The sequence below is a fragment of the Carassius auratus genome, chromosome 24 (assembly GCF_003368295.1).
Source record: "Carassius auratus strain Wakin chromosome 24, ASM336829v1, whole genome shotgun sequence".
Classification (NCBI taxonomy): Eukaryota; Metazoa; Chordata; class Actinopteri; order Cypriniformes; family Cyprinidae; genus Carassius; species Carassius auratus.
Genome location: NC_039266.1, coordinates 17458887 through 17484968, shown reverse-complemented (window position 1 = coordinate 17484968; position 26082 = coordinate 17458887). Strand labels below are relative to the sequence as shown.

General features: G+C 35.3%; 2 protein-coding genes and 1 pseudogene across 3 annotated transcripts; all 3 read left to right on the top strand.

The window, feature by feature from the left end:
* Positions 1 to 63: 63 nt before the first annotated feature.
* LOC113042482 (palmitoyltransferase ZDHHC20-like) lies at positions 64 to 8453 on the top strand (annotated as a pseudogene).
* Positions 8454 to 9344: 891 nt separating this feature from the next.
* On the top strand, positions 9345 to 18322 carry LOC113042480 (organic solute transporter subunit alpha-like). Its single transcript, XM_026201365.1, has 8 exons — positions 9345 to 9583; positions 11752 to 11903; positions 12215 to 12288; positions 12508 to 12666; positions 16766 to 16877; positions 16963 to 17109; positions 17219 to 17324; positions 17685 to 18322. The coding sequence occupies exons 1-8, from the start codon at positions 9508 to 9510 to the stop codon at positions 17840 to 17842; spliced, it is 984 nt and encodes a 327-aa protein (XP_026057150.1). The 5' UTR covers positions 9345 to 9507; the 3' UTR covers positions 17843 to 18322.
* A 572-nt stretch (positions 18323 to 18894) lies between these two features.
* On the top strand, positions 18895 to 25437 carry LOC113042479 (pyruvate dehydrogenase (acetyl-transferring) kinase isozyme 3, mitochondrial-like). 2 transcript variants are annotated; one of them, XM_026201363.1, is made up of 11 exons: positions 18895 to 19364; positions 20375 to 20516; positions 20597 to 20668; positions 21419 to 21603; positions 21688 to 21777; positions 22424 to 22501; positions 22597 to 22673; positions 22825 to 22926; positions 23012 to 23119; positions 24485 to 24598; positions 24676 to 25437. In XM_026201363.1, exons 1-11 carry the CDS (start codon positions 19262 to 19264, stop codon positions 24817 to 24819), a joined length of 1215 nt encoding a protein of 404 aa, XP_026057148.1. In that variant the 5' UTR covers positions 18895 to 19261; the 3' UTR covers positions 24820 to 25437. The 2 variants fall into 2 exon arrangements, with proteins under 2 accessions (XP_026057148.1, XP_026057149.1); XM_026201364.1 differs by lacking the exon at positions 18895 to 19364 and adding an exon at positions 19396 to 20275.
* The last annotated feature ends 645 nt before the right edge of the window (positions 25438 to 26082 follow it).

Below are 26082 nucleotides of genomic sequence, written 5' to 3'. Positions count from 1 at the left end.
GTTTCGAGGCACTTCAGTGGACCTTTCACCGTAGAACAGTGAATGGGAGGCGGGGCAAAGGCGGAGCTGAGCCGGCGGGGTTGGTGGGGCACGTATGGACAGATCACATCCCTCCTTTCCCGTCTTTTGTAGTCAAGGAAGAAGAAAGATGGCGCCTACACATGTACTGAGATGCTGCCAGAGGGGTCTGGCGTGGATACCGGTGATATTTATTGCCTTAGTGGTGTGCTGGTCGTATTATGCGTACGTGGTGGAGCTGTGTCTGTGTAAGTACGCTTTATTATTCATACCTGAGTGGCACGCGCGTACCGGAAGTCACTGAACTGAAACATCATCAATGAATGGTTTGTTTACATGAGCTGACTAATTTCGTAAGCTACTGATTTTAAACTGGAAGCAAAACAACAAGGATTATGCTTTTGTAGCATATGCTGTGCTTTACACCCTATTCAAGGTCAGAAAGTGTGTGTAAGCTGGGTGGTGATGACAACTGTATTCGTTTATTTTGCAGTTAATCATTTGAATGTAAATATTTATATTTAGCCATGCAGCATTATATTATTATTAAATAATATTTACAGTGTTACAGTAGGAAGCATGTGAAAGTTTTAGTGACAGCGTCCAGGTTCTACTTCAGAAATCAGATTTGTTGAAAATCTCTTAAGAGAAATAATAGCACAAATGGTATTTTCAGTATGAAAAATATGCTTCTTATAAGTTTATAAGCAAACATGTTAACAAGTCAAGCCTTGAGTCTTCTGTCACATCTCCAAGTAAAGTGCATTAAATATTTCAGCTTTGTCCATAAAAGCGAAAGTGTGATAAACCAGATGTGCCATGAGTCATATCTGCCAAACAGTTTCTTTTCTCTTTCTGTTTTATATTCTCTCCAGTTACTATTCCCAGCATTCTTGAAAAAGGTGAGTAAACCCTCACTCTCTTTCTTAAGAAAAAAACAAACTTAAGGCTAATGTACAGTCATGATGTTGCATCACCTTTAAGATGTTTATATACTACAGATTATATATATATATATATATATATATATATATATATGTATATATATATATATATATATATATATATATATATATATATATATATATATACACACACACATTTATGCATTTGCATTTTGCCAGATAATGCATACATAAATGCATAGAAAATATTGATTTGAGTTGAATGTTTATATACTACAGATTATATATATATATATATATATATATATATATATATATATATATATATATATATATATATATATATATATATATATATATACACACACACATTTATGCATTTGCATTTTGCCAGATAATGCATACATAAATGCATAGAAAATATTGATTTGAGTTGAAATTATTTTATTATATAATATGGAATGATACATTGGGACAGTTTTGACCAATGACCATCAACTGGCCAATCAGAATAATTTTTTTAAAGGACCCTTGTAAAAAAATTTCTTAAATTCATAAACCAAATAACTATTCGATATATTATACCAAGGAAATTAATTTACTTCAATTGTTATAGATAATTGTATATATTTTTGGAAAGGGACAGAGTCTCTTTGGCACAGTTGTCGGGCTATTAAGGGTTTATTTGGTCCGTGCTTGTGCTGACTTCGGCCTTCCAGCTCAGAGTGCATCAGCCATCACAAACGTGACTGATTTATACTCGGACTGTTTCTGGCAGGCTTTTCTCTGCGGGCTCATGCAGTCTTGTTGTTAACGACTGTACTTTCTCTGTTCCATGCAGTTGTCTACCTGGCTGTGTTTCATGTGTCGTTCATCATGTTTGTGTGGTCGTACTGGAAAACCATCTTTACAAGACCGAGCACCCCTTCCAAAGAGGTACAGTGGGTATAAAACAAACAGTTTGATTTGTTTTGTACATGCAGCCCATGGTAACATGCCTCACATGTTTATCCATGCATAATGAATAAATGCACACAATATTTGAGTGAGTGTTTTATAGGTATAATTTTACGTCTGCTGCTGATTTGTCACACAGTGAGTTGATTGCTTTGTATTGTGTGTCAGTTCTGTCTACCCAAATCTGAGAAAGAGCAGTATGAGAAGGAACAGCGTCCAGAAACTCAGCAGGAGATCTTGAAGAGAGTGGCCACCAGTCTGCCCCTCTACACCCGCACCGGGGCAGGAGGTTAGAGACTCTCTCAAACACATGAAATCAGATGTACTAAGAATTACCCACAAGACTGTACCTCAAGGGCCTGAGCACCAGATTCAAGCAGACACAAGTTTAGCCATATTGAGTGAGATGTGTTTTAAACTTTTAAGTAATTCTGTTAATTTATTGCGAAAAGAGACTATTGGCACAAACCGCTTTAGGTTTAGCTGGTAACAAGGTTCATAGGCAGCCAAGATGACCACCATAATTATGATGTTCTGTGTAAATAATCTGTCTTTAAACATTAATTTGTTAGAAAAAGGAAAAAAAAAATTTAAAAGATCAAATTGAATCATCTTGTATAGTCTTTACTGTTAAAATGTAAAAACGTGTTTGAATAGAACAGATCTTTTTTCTAATTATTATTATTATTTCTACTATTTTGTTATTTTTTTATGATCTGTTTACTGTTGTTTTAATTTTGTCTATTTATTCTTATTTTATATTTATATATTTTTTTTCAGTTTATTATTACCCTCATTATTGTCTATTTTAATCTGGATTTTGCCATAAAAATAGCCATTTTTTCCCCTCATCTTCTAGCTATCCGGTACTGTGATCGCTGCCAGGTCATCAAGCCAGACAGGTGTCATCATTGTTCTGCATGTGACATGTAAGTTACTCTAGTGTTTCATTAATAGTTCTTATGGTTTATTTGTGTGATTTTTAGCTACTCTGTACACCTTATGTTTTTAGTCTTTTTTTTTGAATGGGCTTTAAACTCAGTTCTTGCTCTTGTTCCTGACAGGTGTGTTCTAAAGATGGATCATCACTGTCCATGGTGAGTGAGATGCTGGTTGTTGGCACCAAAATGTTATTAGTATTGTAAAGAGCACCCTGCTAATGTCTCTCTTTCTCTCGATCTTCTACAGGGTGAATAACTGTGTGGGGTTCTCCAACTACAAATTCTTCATCTTGTTCCTGACTTACTCGCTCGTTTACTGCTTATTCATTGCAGCCTCTGTCCTCCAGTACTTCATAAAGTTCTGGACAGTGAGTAGATCCCACACCTTTCATCATACTTATTTGTAAAAAAAAAAAGCAAACATTTTAATTTCCATATTGTGTCATATGAAGGTAGGTCATTATGTGGATAGATATGAGATTTCAGCAGGTTCCTGTCTGCATTTCCTCCATGTGCTAGTCATGCATCAGTTAATGTCTTGTCCACTCTGCCCTCCTCATACATGCTGTCCTTTCCATTTCATCTGTTTGTTTAAACTACAATTCAAAAGTCATTAAGATTTTGAAATAAGATCATGAAAGCTTTTATATTCAGCAGTGATGTAATAAATTAAGTGACAAGTGACAAGTATGGTGACCCATACTCAGAGTTCGTGCTCTGCATTTAACCCATCCAAAGTGCACACACACAGAGTAGTGAACACACAAGCATTGCTCAAGGGCACCTCAATAGTGGTACTGCCGGCCCGAGACTCGAACCCACAACCTTAGGGTTAGGAGTCAAACTCTCTAACCACTAGCCCACTACTTCCCCGAAAGTGACTGTGATATAAAAGATTTCTATTTCAAATAAGTGCTGTTCTTTTTTGCTTTTATACTCTTTAGAGAAAATCCTGAAAAAAAAAAAAAAAAATGTTTTCCACAAAAATTTCTTGAAATTCTTGTTAATTCTTCAGCGAATCGGAATGATTTCTAAATGATCGTGCGACACTCATGACTGGAGTAATGATAGTGAAGATTCAGCTTTGCCATCACTGGAATAAATTCAGTTTTAAAATATATTCAAATAGAACTAATATTTAACAATATTACTCTTTTTGATCAAATAAATGCAACCTTGAACAAAAGACTTCTTTCAAAAATTAAAAATATCTTACCGACCACAAACGTTTGAACAGTAGTGTACATGTTTCGACAAGCACTTGTCTTCTGTTGTAATCCCTCTTGTCCGTGTCTCTCTGCACCCGAAGCTTTGCTTTTCCTTGTGTCTAACAGTCTGTCTCTGTTTGCACTAAGCTTTGCCGGAGGAAATCGGCAGAGAATTGTCCAAAGGTAATCCCTCACAGTGTTTAGCAAACGTGTCCGTGTTAGCGCAGTGAGTTACATTGACTGTTTTTTGTCGCTTTAACCCTGTGACCCTAGCGTTCCTGTCAAGTTGTGTCAGAGTGACCTGTTGCCCATGTCTTGTTGGTTGTTGATCTTTGTCTCACAGGTCTCCTTTCTCTCTCCCCCTCTCTCAGAGTGACCTGCCAGAGTCTCACGCCAAATTCCATGTCTTGTTTCTCTTTTTTGTGGCGGCCATGTTCTGCATCAGCATTCTTTCACTCTTCACTTACCACTTGTGGCTTGTGGGAAAAAACAGGTCCACCATAGGTAACACATATGACCGATACTCACATCTTTGTATCTTTGTCTACATGTGCTGTATAGATAAATTCATGTTTCTAACTAAGCTGCAATGCCTCTAGGCTACTTGCTCTGTATTGTTACCATAGCAACAGTAGACTTGCTGTGCACAGGCTAAACCTTCTTCAGATTTATTTTGGTAAACTGGTCATTCAGATTTCCTTGTGTTGACCAGATCAGTCCAGCAGTCTTTGAAGCAGTTCCCTGCTTGTTTTTCCATCAGGCCCTGTAATTTTATTTAGAAAAGGCATAAATCCACTCAGTCAGCTTCAGTCACAAGAGCTCATGATTTCATGTTGAGGTTTGTCATGCATCTACACTAGCATTCAAAAGTTTGGGGTCGGTAAGATTTCATAAAATGATTTTGAAAAAGCCTCCTATGCTCACCAAGAGTGCATTTAAAATACAGTAAAACTTTAATCTTGTGAAATATCATTCTTAATTAAAATACCTATTTACTGTTTGAATATTTATTAAAAAGTCATATTTATATTATGGCAAAGCCGAATTTTCAGCATCATTACTACAGACACCAATCTTCAGAAATCATTCTAATTTACTGATTTTGGTAATTAAGAAATGTTTTGAATGTTTTGAAACTGTGACACATTTTTTTTTCTATTTTTTGATCAGTAGAAGGTTCAAATAAACAACATTTATTTGATGTTGAAGTTTTTGTAACATCAGTGCCTTTACTGTCACCTTTGGTAACTTTAATACAGCCTTTTTGAATAAAAGTAGTTAAAACATACAACAACAACAAAAAACTACTGAACCCAAACTTTTATAAAGGTAGTAGCGTATGCATTTTAACCCAATTCTGTGTTGTTGATTATCTTCAGAAGCGTTCAGAGCCCCGGTCTTCAGAAATGGCCCTGATAAAAATGGATTTTCCCTGGGCTTCAGCAAGAACATTGCTCAAGTGTTTGGGGACCAGAAGCTGTACTGGCTACTTCCTGTCTTTACAAGGCGAGTCTAAATACTAACTTGTTTTCATGAGTGTGGCTTACTAAGGCCATATTTTGCTTTATACTCCAAGTTAATGCTTTTGAAAAACCCAAAGTGTTACAATTTGGTGTGGGGTTTTTTTACACTACAGTGCAATCAAATAGTGACTCACAAACAAAACAGAGAAGCCCAGCCATGCCACTGCTGGAATAAATTACATTCATCAGCCAGTTTTGCATGGTCAAATACAACATTTTCTAGCTTATAAATTAGATAAAGTATCCATTAAAACATACATTTAGATATATATTTTTTTCTGCTGTAGTCAAGGAGATGGCTTTTCTTTTCCTACACGGTTGGTTACTGTTGATCCAGAGCAGCCCACTGAATGTCTCCAGCCTGGCGGGTTGGATAAAGGGTGAGGAGCCATCTCTTCTTTCACTACTGGGTGGGCACTAACCAAAACCAGATGAATAGCAGTAACTCTCATGTGGTTCTTTCCCTCAGTGCTGTAGAAGGGTCTGCTGAGCAAACCACCCCCTCAGTGAGTCCCAAAACCGTCTGTTAGGCAAGGATTACCACATTGAAGAAGATCACAAAGAGACACACATCTTAAAGTCTGGTAGGTAACATATTTTGCACCATTCTAGCAAAGAACGACAGAAAAGAGTTCTAAGAATAACATCATCTTGCCTTTCAGATGAAAGTGAGGCCATCACTATCTCCATCGAGAGCGAGTCATAGCCAGGTAAGGTGATTTCACAATAAGCATGCACCCTTGATGCAAACAAAAAATAATCTTACTGACCACACTGTAGTTACGATGTCATTTCCTTCAACAGGACTGAAACTGGTGAGGGGTGAATCCTCAGTGGTCTCGTGCCTTCGACTCCCAGTATTGGGGACTGTTGAGGAGAATCACAGCCATCAAAGCTGATGCCTTAAACAGCTCTTTTTCTCTGAACGTTCCTTTGCCCATCGCTTCTGGAGTGTCCCAAATCTGTCCTCACATCTGTAAAAATGCTCCCAGTCCTCATTCAACTATAGTAGCTGCACTCTTTTAACAAAGAGATTTGCACGCATGTCTTTTACATCCATTGTTTTTGCACAGCAAACTGTTTTGTTGCTCAGGCCTTCACGACACATGCAGATTTCTTGTGCATGTGAATTGATACAGGCGCTAGAGATTTCGAAACTGGTCTCCAAGTGTAAACCAGGAAATGCACCACATCTGGTACCAACTGCTGTTTACCAGAGGGATAGATGTGAAATGTTTTATTTTCTGGATCCATACCAAGTCAACAGTGTGACTTGAGCATTGTGTTGATGGCTCCAGAGTTAATGGACAACTCCGAGCACAAGGTTCTGGAATATTAGACTTTAATTTTTTTTTTAAACTTCATTAACATTCTTCTAATATATACACACATATATATATGTATATGTATGTATGTATGTATGTATGTGTGTGTATATATATATATATATATATATATATATATATATACACATACACATGTTCACAAAGTGCAACGGAGTGTGTCCAGGCAGAGGAAAATTCCCTGCAAATGTCTGAATTTCTTCTTTTTTTGTCCATTCTTAAGCTGCTCCACGTATGGTGACCTTTATTATATTTTTTGTCGTCATCTTGAGATGATTCTGGTGTGAAATGTTGTGCACATTTTACATATGCCAAATAAAGGGCTTAATACCAGAGCTCTATACTCTAAGGAGTGTTTACAAAATGTCAGTAATACCTCTCTGCTTATGCAGTGTAGCCAGTGTCATCTTGGGAAAAAAAAGAATAGAAATTATTGTAGGTTCCTCCTGTAGTACCAGAACTGGCCAACAGGAGACATTTACACCGCTTGATATTGTATAATGCGCTCAATGGTCTTTGGTGTTGTACCACCAGACTTTATTAGTCACAATCCTCGATTAAATTATGTTTTTGACCTTTTTCCTTTTATACATAAGCATTGTGAATAGATCTATAGATTCAGAATACTTATTTTTAAGCCATTTTGCAAAGCGGTGAAAGGTTCTTTTTGTGTATTTATATTTGTCGCAAGTTACTATTTGTATATTTTGGTCCAGTGTGGAATAATAATTGTGCCCGTCAGCTGTGACTGTAGCGTGAGCTTATGTGGAACTGATGTGTGGAATCCAGATGTGAGTAAACTGCAGTGATTGCTTTATTTGTGTTCTGATTTTTCTAAAGAAATGCCTTGACAAGTCAAGACATGTGCAAGTGCGTATCTGAGTGTTGCTGTTCTGGAGTGTTTTTTGTAAATGAGGGTGAAACAAGTAAATTAGCCATTAAAAAGAGCTGAAATATCTCCATGCAGAAAAACAAAGGAGTCTTTCATGGATTTAGATCGATGGAGGAGTTTTATTTATACACCTACAGCATTTTATGGCAAACTTCACCATCTCAGATCTGACTTTGAATGGCTTGTACGTATTACCAGATGGGGTTTATTGTTCTTTAAAACATCATTTGATTGTTTATGTGCTGAGAACATCTGTTTATCTGTTTATCTCTTTTATCATCAGTGAGCATCAGCACAGTTAGAAAGATTGCTGGTGTTTAAAAAGATTGCAGGAAGTAATTTTATATGTGAAATGTTGTAGCTGTTTTTGTGCTGTTAAGGAATGCTGTAATGGTAAAGAACGTTTTAATGTTTTTCTTTTAGTCTTTTGGACAGCCTTCTTATATGAATATTATATAAATTACACCGCCTTTATAACATTGTTCATATTTTCTTTTTTTTTCTTTTTTTTTTGGCCATTCATTACATTTTATACTTTATTAATAAGGAAAAAGTAAACATGAAGCCATAATGAAATTATTATTTAAGATATGGTGTTGGTGTCCTTTGTCATTTTCTTTTTTTTCTGTCATAGTCAAATAAAAAATGGAAAACCTTGTGCTTCAATGCATGTTATGAACAGTTACTTATTTGATCTACTGATGTGCAAGTCTGGAGGTTATTTTTTTAATTTTTTTATTACATCTTTTAAAATGCATGTTACAGATAATGTATAACAAGGAATTTTTTTTAGCTTTAACATGGATATTTTGTGAATGTAGTACATGCTTATATGTAAAAAAAAAAAATGTTTTTTATGTAAATAAAAAAAACTGCAACAATTATACTTTATCTCTGTCTCACACACACACACACACGTGTGTGTTTCAAGGGCTGTTCTTTACCCTGAACTCTTTCCAGCACATTAGCACTGAGGCCATTCAACTCTTGCAAATCACAAGTTCAGCCTGTTAAACATACTTTTCTCATACTCCTTTAACAATCTTTCTCTAAATGTGTATATGTATTGTCAGTCTTGTGAACTTTGGTCTGTCTTGAGTTGTAACCTAAACCCTCACTACTGTTCTTGTCTGTTCAACACGTGTTTTGAAGTCTCAGTTTTTCTTTCAGTTGGATATAGCATGACTGTCTTTCTACCCAACATTCTATATATTCATCCCTTTTCAGAACCTATTTTACCATAGTTCCATTAGAAATGCATTCAGAAACAAACATGGAAACCAAACATTACACAATTGTTGCTATTTTTATTTTTTATACACTGACGTGTATAGTGAGTAACTACTATAAACTCGATTATATTATACAATAGTATGTATTTTTAATGCCTATCCTCTACTTTACCGAATCCTTTTAAAGCATAGTTGTTCTGAAGCGTGACGCTGTGTGAGTGTGACGCTATTGCGCAGGCGCAGTGTAGTCGGGTGAAAGAGAATATTCATTGGTTAGTGAGCCATGAATATTTACCCCTTGCATGGGCGGCCCCTTTAACAAGTGCAGGGTTTGATTCCTCTACATTACAAAGTCTACAAAACACAAGCCTGCTTTGCTCTCCGTTTATTAGTTTCACGCATGCTGAAACTAACCTGTGGTGAGGACAGTGGGGTTTTCACGGATTACAGTTTGCCCTGGATCACGTAAATAAACGCTGAGTGTCAAGATGGAAATGTCCAATGTCACACTTTTTGATCCGCGGTGCAGGGAAGGGGCTCCGTACTCTATCGATGTTATTATGCGTAAGTAGCATATCTTTAATTCGCTAGGCTACAGAAAGTTGTTCCCTAAGGTAAATTTTTACCTTGAACTTGTGTTTTAAGCAGCAGTAAAAACAAAAAATTGCTCTTACTGTAGAATCTTTGTTGTTATTAATGTAGATATGTAAGAATACGAAAAAATATATATATATTATAATAGCACAATCCTGCTGTAGTAAATAGTATTATCGGCCAATCTCAGTTACTTATCAAAAGCTAAAACCTTATTAAGCATTTTACACTATTTTAAGGAAACCCCATTATTATTATCATTATTATTATTTTACTCTAATAACTATAATGGTGGAAATTATACAGATTTAAATACAAAACATAAAACACTAGGTTTCATATTAGGCTAATTAATATAGTTACGTAAAAAGTCTACAAATTGGGATAAATTACTGTGGTAATTTTTGTCTAATATTCAGAATTTTGTTCTTAATAATTTTTATTATTATTATTATTATGAACAGCATTTACATAAACTCTTCTGTGATGATATAGAATTGTATAATCAAATTTATGAATCAGAATATAATATTCAATGTACTCTAGCAAGGCATTTTTTATTTTGATTTTATTTATTTTTCTACATTTTTTAAGGCCACACCTTAATTTTTCAGGTAAAAGCATTGGTTAATAAATGGATGGCCATGTGTTTTTATATATGGTCATAGAAAAAAATCTTAAAGGTAAAAAAAAAAAAAAGCCAATGAAAGCAATAGTTAATATCTTACACTGCTTCCCACTCATTGTTGATAAGAAGTGATTGCCCTGTGGTTCAGTGCTCTTGAACCTTAAGTTTACATGCATGATCATGTTGAATAGCTCTGATGTGGATTCTTTCCGGGTTGTCACCCTCGACTTCGGTATACTATGTGTTTCAAACCGCATTCTTGTTTTAAAAGTTCTTACCTTTACTCAAACTCATAGTAACTGGTGGGATGAGAGTAATGTGTGATTATAAACGTAAGGATGATTTGTTCTCAGATGAACTGTGTACATGCACAATGACGTGTTAGGCAGATGCGTTCTTGTTAAAACGACTTACAAGAAAGTGCATGTACTGTGATTGACGAAGGCTTTATACGGGCAGCTGTGAAAGGAAGTTAGGAAATGCCACATCAGTGAACAGAATGAAACACCGTACACATGGTTTGTGTAAAACTACGCACCAGCACAATGTGTGAGATAAAGTACCATTTAAACAATATTGATAAGTGATGCAATCTCAAATGGATTCAGCATGCATGGGCTGGTATTGATTCATCTTTCACACACAGCACAGCGTATGGGTTTTGCAAGGTTGTGAGACCGTTATTCCTGAGAATCTCAATTTATCACTGACTAGACTTTTCCAATGACTTCATTCTAAATGAAAACACATGGATAAAGGATTCCAAAGGATTCAAAAGGATATGATGGTGTGGATAGTCCTTTTATTCCATGTTCATTTGTTTCCAAGTTCATTGTTTTCATTGTTCCAAAATGTATTTAATGATGTGATTACTAAGCTTAATCATCTATCATTATTTGTACACTACTAAAAAAAAGCATTACGCAGTGGTATTTTTTACTATTATAGTATGTATTTATATATTGAATTATATTTTATAATTAAACAAAAGTCTGAATGATTTTATAAAAGATTTGTTTATTACACTATTTACAGTAATTTGCCATTTGATGCCCACACATAATTATTCAGCTAAAAGCATAGACTGATAAATTGATCGCATGTTGTTTGTTTTATGATTTATATTTAAAAAATAAAATAATAGGATATAATGTGGGAAGTTATAGAGTTGTTTGCCTCTATAGTGTTATCCTTTTATTTCATGCTTCATGCCTTTTAACATTTATTTTATTTTATTTGTTATTATTATTATTGTTACAACTGGTCCAAAAATAGTTTACATTATTTAAATAATTTTCATTTTAGTAATTTTCATTCAAATATTTATATGTTGTGAATAAACTAAATTTTTTACATATAATATTTAGAATTTACTTTTATTTCAGCTAACCCAAAAATATTTAAAATTGTTATAGTTTTAAAATGATGCTTGTATTAGAATAATGCTAAATATGTATGGACAATTTTTTAGCCATGTGGATCTTCTGAGAGTGGTAATTGTGTTTTTCAGAGCTGGATATCTTTGGCATTGTCCTCTTCTCTGTGCTGACTTTAATGGCTACAGTGTCCATGCTGGTTTTCATCGAAGAATGCATATACATCTATAAGAAAGTACCTCCAAATAAGAAAAGTGTGATCATCTGGGTAACTGGAGCAGCACCGGTGAGTTCTGTCAGTCAAACATGTGTCTTTTTTATCTGCTCTATTATTCATGTTACCATTTAAGTTCCCTCCCTGCCTTCAGGTACAGTATTTTTACAATCTATTATTTAAAAAAAGTTTTTTAATAATTCATCACTCCTAATTAGAACTGACATGTCAAATATGAGTTTTATCTGTATCCCACACAGACGGAAACTGAGGCAATAGTACAGTTAGTCATTTCTAGTTCATTCCTGCTTGGATATGTGATTATGAGTCTCAAGTTCATCTTCTTCTAAGGCATTACTGTATATTTATCTTTATCTTTTCAGGTTATTGCTACTATGTCTTGTTTGGGCATGTGGGTTCCAAGGGCCACAATGTTCACTGATATGACATCAGCCACGTGAGTTCACTCTTTTAACACCCTGCGCTTTTCCCCTGTGTGGAAAGCTTTGAAAAAGGAAGTATGAATGATATATTAAATGTAATTCAGTAGCGGTCAAACATTGTTTTCAAATTATTTTCTGCCATAGATATTTTCCAGTGTATAGAACTTTGAAAGAATTTGTTGGTGTATGTCCAACTGTGACACGAAGTAAAAAATTTTTTACTTAATTGGCAGATACTTTGCAATTGTGGTCTTCAAATTCCTGATTCTCATGATTGAAGAGGTGGGAGGAGACAATGCATTTCTCAAGCGCTCGGAGAACAAGTCATTTAAGATCAGCACGGGACCTTGCTGCTGCTGCTGTCCATGTCTGCCAAACGTCCCCATCACACGGTAAGCAAACTAAGGGTGTTTGTCACATGCCATCAGATCCAAGAAGATTTGACTTCTGCAGAAATCTAAATAGCAATCTAAATAGCCAACCCTCTGGTATCTATCAGGGGTCCAGTGCCCACTTGAGGACCTCTGCAAATATCCAAGGTGGACAATAGTCCTTAGTCAGGGTAGTGCCATATAAAAAAAATTTTTCCACAGGAATGATGGATAAAATATGGTGCATTTCAGTGGATTGTACTGTTGTTTAACAACATACCAATTGTTCAGCTGATGAAAGAAAACTTTCAATGCACAAATAAACACTAGAGAGTTCCTCACAGCCTTATTTTTCCATCTTAAATTTAATATACAAACCCGATACCAAAAAAGTTGGGACACTGTACAAATTGTGAGTAAAAAAGGAATGGAATAATTTACAAATCTCATAAACTTATTTTTTATTCACAATAGAATATAGATAACACATCAAATGTTGAAAGTGAGACATTTTGAAATGTCATGCCAAATATTGGCTCATTTTGGATTTCATGAGAGCTACACATTTCAAAGAAGTTGGGACCGGTAGCCGGAAATAAGAGGCCGGAAAAGTTAAATGTGTATATATAAGGAACAGCTGGAGGACCAATTTGCAACTTATTAGGTCAATTGGCAACATGATTGGGTATAAAAAGAGCCTCTCAGACTGGCAGTGTCTCTCAGAAGTCAAGATGGGCAGAGGATCACCAATTCCCCCAATGCTGCGGCGAAAAATAGTGGAGCAATATCAGAAGAGAGTTTCTCAGAGAAAATTTTCAAAGAATTTGAAGTTATCATAATCTACAGAGCATAAAATCAGCCAAAGATTCAGAGAATCTGGAACAATCTCTGTGCGCCAGTGTTAATTTCGTTGACTAAATATTTTCGTCATTATTTTCGTCACGAATATATTTTTGCGGACGAAAACGAAACGAAAACTAAAATAGAAGGCACTGATGGAGACTAAAACTATGACTAAATTGATTGACATTATCGTCAACGAATAAAGGACGAGACGAAAATAGACTGTGACGAAAATCAAATCAGCAGAAGGGAGAGATGCGAGGAATGAGCAAAAGAACCGGCAAAACGGAACAGACTGCATGAGAGAAGAGAACCAATCCGAGCCTGACTTATTGAGACGTGAAGCGAAGGTTTTCAGTTTTTAAATGAGCTCCCGGGAAGTCGGCATTCGAAGAGGTGATGTCTAAAAGAGCGACAAAATGTCCACAGCTCACTTCACGTTTGACGACGAACAAAACAAAACAGTGTAAAGCACGCGGAGCGCTCATTCGTGGCAAGAACACAACCAATTTGAAAAGACATTTACAGACGAGCCACCCGGACATTTTCTCAAATGTAATTTCACAACGATGTTCTTTTGTTTATTGAGCTAAGCAAAATTGGAAGACTGCAGTGCGTAGATGTTGTAGCATTAAATATTACGAACTGAAAAGTACTGTAAAATAGCCCCTTCTTCAAGTTAGATGAGAGCACAATACTAATACGTAATATCATGATAAATACTTTTGATTAATACTAATGTTTAGTATATTTTATAATGTTCTACTTGTTGACAATATCACAAATATTTCTATATTAGTCATGTGAAACGTGAATGTTCACATCCTATCATTATACATACTAATCTAGCAATATTGTAGTATTTAAAACATACAATATTGCTAGACAAATGAATACCTTATAAAATCTTGTTACTTTTTTTATCCACCCAACTTATTAAATATTTATTTTAAATGTATGCACTTATTGTTCAGCTCAGCTGTAAGCTTTAAGGTCCTGGACCTAACTTTATTTTTCTTTTATTGATGGTCAATTGGCAGCTAGTTATTGTTTACATTATCATGACAGTGTTTGTTGCTGCATAAAAGCTTTTGAATCGAAATAAAGACACAGTTGTGTTGAAATAAAGTTGAATTTGTGTTTTATATATTTTGGTTAAGTTTGTTTCCTATACCAGCTGTAAAAAATTGTCTAGTAAATCTGTTATTGATTTTAGTCTTATTTTAGTCGACTAAAATACCAAGCAATTTTAGTCGACTAAAATAAGACTAAAATTAAAACAAATCAGATGACTAAAACTTGACTAAAACTAAAAAGAATTATAGTCAAAAGACTAAGACTAAAACTAAATTAAAATTTCGTGTCAAAATTAACACTGCTGTGCGCAAGGGTCAAGGATAGAAAACCATACAGGATGCCCGTGATCTTCAGTCCCTTAGACAGCTCTGCATCACATACAGGAATGCTACTGTAATGGAAATCACAACATGGGCTCAGGAATACTTGCAGAAAACATTGTCGGTGAACACAATCCACCGTGCCATTCGCCCTTGTCGGCTAATACACTATAGGTAAAAAAAAGAGCCATGTCTAAACATGATCCAGAAGCGCAGACGTTTTCTCTGGGTCAAGGCTCATTTAAAATGGACTGTGGCAAAGTGGAAAACTGTTCTGTGGTCAGACGAATCAAAATTTGAAGTTCTTTTTGGAAAACTGGGACGCCATGTCATCTGGACTAAAAAGGACAAGGACAACCCAAGTTGTTATCAGCGCTCAGTTCAGAAGCCTGCATCTCTGATGGTATGGGGTTGCATGAGTGTGTGTGGCATGGGCAGCTTACACATCTGGAAAGACACCATCAATGCTGAAAGGTATATCCAAGTTCTAGAACAACACATGTTCCCAACCAGACATTGTCTCTTTCAGGGAAGACCTTACATTTTCCAACATAACAATGCCAGACTACATACTGCATCAATAACAACATCTTGGCTGTGTAGAAGAAGGATCTGGGTACTGAATTGGCCAGCTTGCAGTCCAGATCTTTCACCCATAGAAAACATTTGGCGCATCATAAAGAGGAAGATGTGACTAAGAAGACCTAAGACAGCTGAGCAACTAGAAGCCTGTATTAGACAAGAATGGGACAACATTCCTATTCTTAAACTTGAGTAACTTGTCTCCTCAGTCCCCAGATGTTTGCAGACTGTTATTAAAAGAAGAGTGGATGCCACACAGTGGTAAACATGGCCTTGTCCCAACTTTTTTGAGATGTGTTGATGCCATGAAATTTTAAATCAAATTATTTTCCCTAATTTCCCTAATTTTCTCAGTTTAAACATTTGAAATGTCATCTATGTTGTATTCTGAATAAAACATTGAAATTTCAAACTTCCACATCATTGCATTCTGTTTTTATTCACAATTTTTACAGTGTCCCAACTTTTTTGGAATCGGGTTTTATATTCAATTATGAAACGAATACAATTTTAGTTGTAAAGCAGCTCTAAAAGGGCAAAAGTGTAAATATTCAACTCAGTTTATGCAAATTTTGAAACAAGCTTAATTCAGCCAGAAGTAGCTCTATAGAAGAGCAATATTGTCAGTATTCAGCTCAAGTTTAAAGTTGATTCAGCAACAACTGGGTCATTGTTGCAGAGTTCATCAATTATGATAGATAATAATATCATTATCCAGTTAAATTTAGTTCAAATGTTGTTCCAATCCTACAGTGTGAGTGCAGTCAAGTCAAAGGTGACAGTGGCGAGGATCCAAGATTCCATCAGGTGACATTGATGGAGAACAAAAAAATATATATAATTGGGAAAAGCCAGGTTTAATCAGGGGCCAGTTTTCCTAAACAGCAGGCTGTGTAGAAATAAACGAATCACTCTTATTAACTAAATTGCTCCTGTGTATTACTAATAAACATTCTGAAACTGACATGGTTGCAATTAATGACCCATATCTTTGACTGGATGACGACAGGATGAGTTCACCTTTGGCCATTCAACTCAAACTGCCAACATGAGAGCTTTATCGTGCTTAGTCTGTAACCTAAAATGGGCACCTCAGGGCCATTGCACTCTTTGCTATCTGAAAGAAAGAAGTAGTTTGTGTCTCCTAGGAAGCATTGGCTTCATATCAGTGTTATGTAAGACTTCCATTATCAAACTCAGCTCAAACTGTTGAATGTGATACCTGTGTGTGGGCTCATGTGGGAAAACGAAACTAAAATAGTTCAACTTTCTTCTAATATTGTGCTTTGCTTTTTCAGAAAATCTTTGTTCATATTGAAATTGGGGTCCTACCAGTTTGCGCTGTTAAAATTGATCTTAACCATACTTTCTATAGTCCTCTGGACTAATGGCAGCTACAATGTTGCTGATGTAAGTATAGACTGCAAATATTTTTTAATACCTAATTTTATTGAGAAAGACAAGAGTGCAGAATGTCTCTTTCTCTGGTCTTTAGGTTTCAGCTAATGGACCATCCATATGGATAAACTGCTCTATAGGCGTCTTCACCATTATCGCCCTTTGGCCTGTAGCAATAATGTTCATGCATGTGCGAGAGGCATTGCGCACCCTTAAAATGATCCCTAAATATGCCATGTATCAGGTTTGTGTGCTTTTTTGTACTTAATAGCTTGGCATTTTAGAACATATTTGGTGTTTAGTATTACTGGAATGAGAGCTACCAGTGATTCAACAGTTGTATCTGCCCTCAGTTGGTGCTGATTCTCAGCCAGCTGCAAACTGCCATCATCAACATACTGGCAATGAACGGGACTATTGCCTGTGCGCCGCCCTACACGTCCCAGTCCCGTGGATACTGTGAGTGTTGTTCAGTTATCATAGGGCACAGGATTTAAAGGGATAGTTCATCTGAAAATTAAAGTTCTGTCATTATTATTGTTATTCCTGTACGAGTTTGTCTGTCTTCTGTCTTCCATATAATGAAAGTGGATGGGGACTAGCAGTTGTCAACCCTTAAAAAGCAGCATAAAAGTCAATTCGTTTTGTGTTACACCAAACAATTCTACTGAAAAGAAAGTCATACAGTTGTCTGAGGCAACAAAATTTTATTTTTTGGGTGAACTGTCCCTTTAAATCTTGCATAATTTCCCTAAATCCACTTAAGTAGTCTGTCAGATTTTAATGGCTCCTTAAAACACCCTCAATTTCTTTTCACAGTGATGAGTCAGCAGCTATTGATTGTGGAGATGTTCATCATCACGCTAGTGACCCGCATTTTATATAGACGTCAGTATGACCCCATACCAGATCTGGATGATGATATTGAGGAGACAAAGACTGTCCTCACCTCAAAGAAAGTCGTAGATATTGCCTGAGAACAACAGACTGTTGTGTGTGATTGAGATTTTGTCATATTTTTGAGACTGGATTGTTGAAAATTGAACAATGATGGTCATTAACTTTTGTTTTTCTATATGTAAGTGCATACTAGTATCTAAAACTTTGCCCGATCTGTTTTTTATTGACATTTTTGCTTGTCATTTGGCTGTAGAATTTCTCTGTAGGGTCAACCATGGCTTTAAGGGCCCTGATATTGGTGTTTACACTCTGTATTGGGTGTGTCAATCGGGGGAATCAGGACTACAAAGCTTTAGTTGATCTTGTGAATCATGGTGCATGTTCCTGATAAAATGAGAGAAAGTCATTTCTATGGCTTAATGGTAGGCTGCATAAAAGACTTTTGGAATTGTATAAAAGTCAGGATTCATTATGTTGAAAGACTGAATGTTGAGAAATTACCCTTTGTACTATAAAGTCTGTCACTTTCTACTGCTGAATACATATTTTTCCAGTTATCATGTCATTTGTTTGTTGTAACTATTAAAATAATAATAGAAATGCTAAAGAAAAAAAATTGATAAAACAAAAACAATACATTTAGGTTTATTAAAAAGTGATGCTTTGTGACAATTAAAAAAATAAAATCTAACTATAAAAAAATATTTAAAAAAAACAAAACTTAAAATGTAACTGAATATATAAAAATAAAAGCTAACTCAAAATATTCATTAAAGCTGTAAAATATATAAATGAAAGGCCTACTAAAATAACACTGTTAGCTATCTGTACATAACTGAGAAGCAACACAATAAATGTATTTTGCAAATTGGCCTTTTTTCATGTTCAGCTTTTCATTTGGTCAGACTGAGAAACCAACTAAACCATTCTAGATCACCTAAAGCCACCTTAGGCTGGTTTAGATTATTTTTTTTTTAGCAATGTAGTATTCCAGTTTCCATAAAATGGATTTTATGGACAAGCAGCTGTGTCACATGGCTCTCAGAAATAAAATAAAAAAACTTGCATTAAACGGCATTAAATTTTGCAGGAAGTTATACACAAAATGTAAACAACATAAAAACAATAAAAAAAGAACCGCTGTTCTGCAACCTAACTTCCCACAGTGGCGTTTCTGGTTTCAGTCAGGGAACTGGATGACCCAATCACAAAGCACTGACTTTTCCCCCCTTGTTGTTCTCAGCCAATCACAGCGGCTTGCTGCTCGCTCGTGTGTACGTGCTGTTTAGCGCAACAGTGGCTGTACGGGAAAACAGAAGGTACACGCGAATAATACAGACAGTGTTCTCTTATAAAATATATGTGAAAATAATATGAAACGGAGGTGAATTTTGCGGATACGGATGTCGCGGTGAGCTCTACTCTTTGGACCATCCCTGCCATGATCCCAATATAAGGATTTTTTTCATAAACAGCCTGGCCTCAGTCGGTTCACAATGAGACTGTACGCAGTTTTTCTGAAGGACCATTTACCAAAGATAGAATATTATTCAAGGTTTTCACCATCGCCCCTATCAATAAAACAGTTTCTGGAATTCGGTAAGTGAGCGCATCCATCAATGAAGACTGACAGCAACGCTTGTTACTTCTGATGCAACATGATTATGATGATTGCCTCATAAAATAAATGTTTTATTAGCCCTCCTTGTTTTACTGTATGTTTAGTATTCAGATTGTAAATGCGACAAATCTGGTAATCAAGAACGTTGTTCATTCTGGAAAGAAAACATTCACAGGACATATCTGTTTTACATTTTTGAGTACATTTGTTGTTTCTGCTACTGTACGAGACATGCCACCTAATGATTTCCAAAAGTTAACTTTCATAAATCATTATACACTTTAGAATCATTAATGGCATATATGTCTGTAAATATTTTGACCACTATATGTCCTTCAAACATTTGTGGTCATGTATCGTGTTACTTGTTGATACACTCTTGTTGAACCATCTCCTAATATATACAATTAAGTTTAACTATAATAATGGATATGGATACAAAATAGCTGTCCGTTAGTCTAACAGTGCTCCCTTTAAGTACTTTAATAAGATGCTTTTTTATGTAAATACAATATGTACAATAAGTGTGTGTGATACGAACTCTACCTAGGGAGGTCAAACACTACAGCTAGTCACAATAAATTGTTTTTTAAAGCGATAGTTCGCCCTAAAATAGCCATTAAATCACCCGTTGTCCTAAACCATATCACTGTGAAGCAATAAAGTTTCATTGATCGAAATTTTTGGGTATGGTTTATCGAACAAAAACACTAATAGCACAGAAAGGACAGTTATATTTACATGAGTCAGAATAAAGGCTTATGCAACAAGGCTAATTATGATATTAGTTACAATCTTAAATTATATGGATAGTTAATCCTGCTTGTGATGTTCAGCCGAAATTGGTTTGCAGGGTGTGTGCGTGTTCAGTGCTTTGCAGGCATCTCAGGTATGAATGACAAAGCATTTTTCTGCCTTTTCCCATCTGTAAACACTAACACCCTTTGTGTTTTCTCAGTTGTTAATGTCTGGTTGCTGAATTTTTCAGGAAGGGATAATGCGTGTGAGAAGACGTCTTACATGTTCCTGCGGAAGGAGCTGCCGGTGCGTCTGGCTAACACTATGAGAGAGGTCAATCTGCTGCCTGACAAGCTCCTCAGTCAACCTTCAGTCAAACTGGTGCAGAAATGGTTAGTACGAATGAGTTTAAAATAGAGGACGTCCAGATGAACATTCACTGAAGCCTGAGCTGTGCCAAATCTCTCCACAGGTACATGCAAAGTTTTTTTGAACTTCTAGAGTTCGAGAACAGGAAGCCAGAAGACCCACATGCCCTGAATGAGTGAGTAGGACTCTTTTTATTATGTTCTGTTGCTTTTTGTAAGCCATCTAGAATCTAGATGGTCTTGTTCTGCAGGCAGTTGCACAGCATGCTGTTATTTTTCACTGGAGGTGAATTCAGGACAGAGTTTAGAACGAATCAGACTGAAAGCTGCCCTGACAGTGGAAAAGAACAAATATGCATGCTGGGTCAGCAAAAACAAAGGAAGAATCCTACTTGCATGCCATGTCTGCACACAATGGCCTTTATTATTCATACAAAATACTATAAATGACGTGAATGAAAATGGAGCAAATATTTGGGTTTATTTACAGTTGCTGTAGCTAAAGAATTAGGTCAGTGTTGTATATTTTATTGTTCATGCTAATTTCTGCAATTTTTTACATTTAGATTAACTTTTCACCTACACTTACTTAAAGTTAATCTTTAAAAACACTACAAATTTTTAATAACACTGTTAACTTTATCAAATCTCAATATAAATTTGTCATTCTAATGTTGTGATACCTAAATTCACTTTTTAGCATTCAAAAATTGGTCTTTAATGTAATTTTTAGAGATTTATTTTTATTTTGTTTAGTCTATGATTTATTTATATAAAATAATCATCAGTTTATCAATCTTGGATAGAATTTCAATATTGTAATATTTATTTAAAAACTTTTTATAAACCTGTTTATATTTATCTCTTTAAGATCTACAAAATGTATTTTAATACCTTTTTTTTTATCCCCATATCAACTTTTTTAGCTTTCTGGAAACTCTCATTGAGATCAGGAATAGACACAATGATGTGGTCCCGACTATGGCCCAGGGTGTAATTGAATATAAAGAGAAGTTTGGTTTCGATCCGTTCGTCAGCTCCAACATCCAGTACTTTTTGGACCGCTTCTACACCAACCGAATCTCTTTTCGCATGCTCATCAACCAGCACAGTATGTCACGCAAAAAAAGAAACCACTTACTGGACCATAGCTTTTCATAGAGTTGCATCGTAATTGCTTTTCTCTTTATTACAGCTCTCCTTTTTGGCAATGACATCAACCCAGCCCATCCAAAACACATTGGCAGTATTGATCCCAACTGCAATGTTGCTGAGGTGGTGACTGGTAGGTTTAGAGATTTTATTTTTTGTTCTGTCACATAAAACTATCCATTGAGAAGTTTGGGGTCTGTAAATAAAAAAAATTAAATTAAATGACATTTTAAATTAAATTTAATTAAATTTAATTATTTTTATTTATTTAAGCATGGACACATTGTCCAGAGTGACCGTACAACATTTTTAATGTTTATAATATCAAAAAATATTTATATTTTAAATAAATGCCCTTGTTTTGAACTTTTACATTTATCAAGAATATTGAAAAATGTATTACAAAAATATTAAGCAGCTCAAAATTTTCATCAATGAATAAAAATGTTTCTTTAGCAGTAAACTGGGATGTTAGAATGATTTCTGAAGGATCATGTGACACTGAAGACTAGAGTAATGATGCTGAAAATTCAGCTTTGCCATCACAGGCATACATTACATTTTAAAATATATTCAAATAAAATAGAACCACTTATTTTAAATTGCAATACAATTTCATAATATTACTGTTTTTACTGTATTTTGATCAAATAAATGCAGCCTTTGTGAGTATAAAAAACCCTACCAACTCCAAACTTTTGAATGGCAGTGTAGGAAAGCCACTCTTATCTTATGTTTGGAATTTGTTCTCCACTGATTCAGTGTGACATTGTTTTCAGATGCATACGAGACCGCCAAGATGGTGTGTGAGCAATATTATTCAGCTGCCCCTGAACTCAAGATAGAGGAATTCAATGGTACAAGCTCAATATATAATATTTGTTTCAGAGTTGCTTCATGTCTAATTCATGTAGAACTTCTGAAGGTCTATTTAATGTTACTTTTTATGCAGCAAAGGCTCCTCAAAAACCCATCCAGGCTGTTTACGTTCCCTCTCACTTGTTCCACATGCTGTTTGAATTGTTTAAGGTATGTTTCTAAAACTTGCCCCAGATGGATTTTAAATATGATATCAGAGAACCAGCATGTGTTAAGCAATTCAGTATTTAGGAGCTCTTATCTTCGTGTTTTTCCCAAGGCCCTGATGTATTGTTGTAATAGCTCGTGTTTGTGTTTTCAGAATGCAATGCGGGCCACCAATGAGCTTCACGAGGGTAGTAAGGAGGGTCTTCCTCTTATAAAAGCAAAAGTGACCCTGGGGAAGGAAGATCTCTCTGTGAAGGTCAGTTTGTTTGCAAATCAGTTTTCTTTGCAAACATGTGTGTCTGGCATGCCTTGATCCTAAAAGTCCTGTGTTTTCATCATAGATCAGTGACAGGGGAGGGGGTGTGGCTTTACGGAAGATTGACAGGCTGTTCAACTACACCTACTCGACTGCACCCACACCCAGTCTAGGCTCGAAACGAGTGCCATTGGTAAAGAAGTGTGGCTACAAACCACCAGTGTGGATTTTTATTAGACTGTGGAACCCAAAAAGAGATGTGTAGAAGAATGTTAAGACTGCTCTTGTGCTTGTCCAAAAAGGACACAAAAAACATGTTGAAAATTTCCTTAAAGCCAAACAATGCCAAAGTTATGTTATATTAAAATAATTTGATTAAACTCAAAAATTTATGAAAGCTGTCAAGAATATGTTGAGGTTATTATTATTATCATTATTTGTTTATTTAGCCAAAACTGGCTTCGATAAAACTAAAAAGCTATTAAAAATCCTATTAAAATTGAAGTACTAAAATGACTCAAACTAAAATCTGTGTAAATTTAAGGTAAATATAAATATTTGTATAAACTATTTCATTTATTCAAAATGACAAAAGAGACAAAAGAACAGGAAAAAAATTAAATTAAAATAGTATGGAAGCCCGTTTCCGAATGAAAAAGGTCATTAACATTTTTATCTCACAATTTTGATTTTTTTCACTAATTGCATGATACAAACTTGCAATTCTGATAATTAGTCAGATATAAACTCTTCTGTGAAATAAAGTCAGAAATCTGTGATATAAACTTCCATCCAAAATCAGTATTTCGTGATACAGTATAAAGTTGCAGTTCTGAGAAATAAACTCAAAATTGCGAGATATACACTCACAATTCAGACTTTTCCCCCCTCAATTTCGCAATAATTTATCTCTCACAATTGTCACTTTTTTTCTCAGAATTGCGAATTTATATCTTGCAATTATGTCTTTAAAATGCGCAATTGCAAGTTTATATCATTAAAGTTTATGTGATGCAATTCTGAGAAAAAAAGTTGGAATTGTGAGTTATCTCGCAGATTATATCACACTATTCTGACATTACAGCTAGTTGTTGTGAGTTTATATCTCATGATTCTGAGAAAAAAAGTCAGAATTCCAAGATTGTATTATGCAATTCTGACAAAAAATTTCAGAATTGTGAGGAAAAAGTCACAAATATCTTTTATATATTTTATTTAGTGGCGGAAATGAACAAATAAAATAACAAAATAGAAAAAAATATATAAAAATAGGAACTAATTCAAAATATAATAATAAAGTAATGTATATAAATAATACTAAAACACTGTTTAGAACATCACTGTAAAGTTGTATGTATTTATTATTCTAATTTCATGGTGCTGTTTTCTTTTTTCTTTAACTTCTTATTTTGTGTTCACTGAAAAACGTAACAGTTTGGAAGAACGTGAGGGTGAATAAAGAATGACATAATTTAAGGGAAATCAACCAACTTTAACCTTGAACAAGAGTTCTAAATGTAGCATTGTCCTCTGTAACCTGATCTCCACGTGTCTCTAGGCTGGATTTGGACATGGTTTGCCGATATCCAGACTGTACGCCCGCTACTTTCAAGGGGACCTCAAGCTGTACTCGATGGAAGGCGTAGGGACCGATGCAGTCATTTACCTGAAGGTAAAAGCAGCTCTCAATTTGCACTCTTATTTCATTTTTCCACCAATGGGTTTTGAGTGACAAATTTCTCTGGCCAGGCTCTCTCCAGCGAATCATTTGAGCGCCTGCCCGTCTTCAACAAATCTGCTTGGCGACACTATCAAGGAGGCCCAGGAGCGGATGACTGGAGCAACCCGAGCAAAGAGCCCCGAGATGCCTCAAAATACAAGGCTAAAAGATAATTGCACTCACCCCATCCATGTCCCACGGCACCCATTACAGACCTACCGTCTTTAGTCTAGCTTCAATTGCTATGGCAACATCAGATCGATGCTGAGTGTTCTATACTTGTAAGCATTTCCAGAGCAGGAGAGCTGATGATGTAAGTGTCATCAAGTCTCTGCTCCTTCCTCCTTTGTGCAGCTACAGACGTAAGATGCAGAATCTCCTTTTAGTGTCTTCCAGGGCGGTTAGAGGAAAGAGTGAGCATTTGTGGCCGGGGTGTCAGATACTTTGGTTCTTTCTTTTGTTTGTGCCACACAGTAGCCTCCCTGTTTCATTTGCTAAAACACCCAGAGAAGGACGCCTGGAGTTTGAGAAGGTCAGAACAAAGGTTCACTGCCATTCACAAGCACTAGAGAGAGTTTGTCCACAGTTTCTGTGACTACGGCTCCCGGTTTTTGGCAGTGGACTAATGGAGAAATAATTTGAAAAGGCTCTGAAGAAATGAAAATAATTTGGTTAAACTCAAAACGACATGAAAGCTGTCAAGAACATTCACCCTAAAACAAAAGAAAAATCTGGAATTATATTTTGCAGGAAGAAAATTAAATATTATAGTACAATTAGCCTAGTCATGTTTTTTTTGCATTATGACATTAATTTAATAATGTGTTATATTTTATAAAAGTAAGTGTGTGTGTGTGTGTGTGTGTGTGTGTGTATATATATATATATATATATATATATATATATATATAGTAAAGTAAAGTGTATTATTTTAAATTATAAAATCATTTTATTGCATTATGTACAATTATTATAATGTAGTATTTTATTTAAGGTATTTACATATTTGTACGTTTAATTTATACTCATTTTAATTGGGGGAAAAACTGCCCAGACAAGATTATTTTAATTATTGATTAACAGTAATTAGAATTTGAGAGGAAATTCTCCTCAAAATGTCATAATGCAAACAATTTCATTAATTCTAAAAAATCATTTTCTTATTGCAAAATTTGTTCTTCTTTTTCTTTGAATGTTTTGGATGAAATGTGAGCACATATTTTTTAAGGAGCAGAGGAGTATGCTGATAAACTGATATTTCCAGGTATGGTGGAATGCACTTTTAAACTAATCAGATACACTTTTAAACATGTAGTTTCAGATATTTATTTATTTATTTGACCCCCATATATTTTAAGTTTCCCCCAAGTTGTGCATTTGTGTAGGGCTGTGCTGATTCTGAGCTGGGTCTCAGTGTGAGCAGCAGCAGTATATTA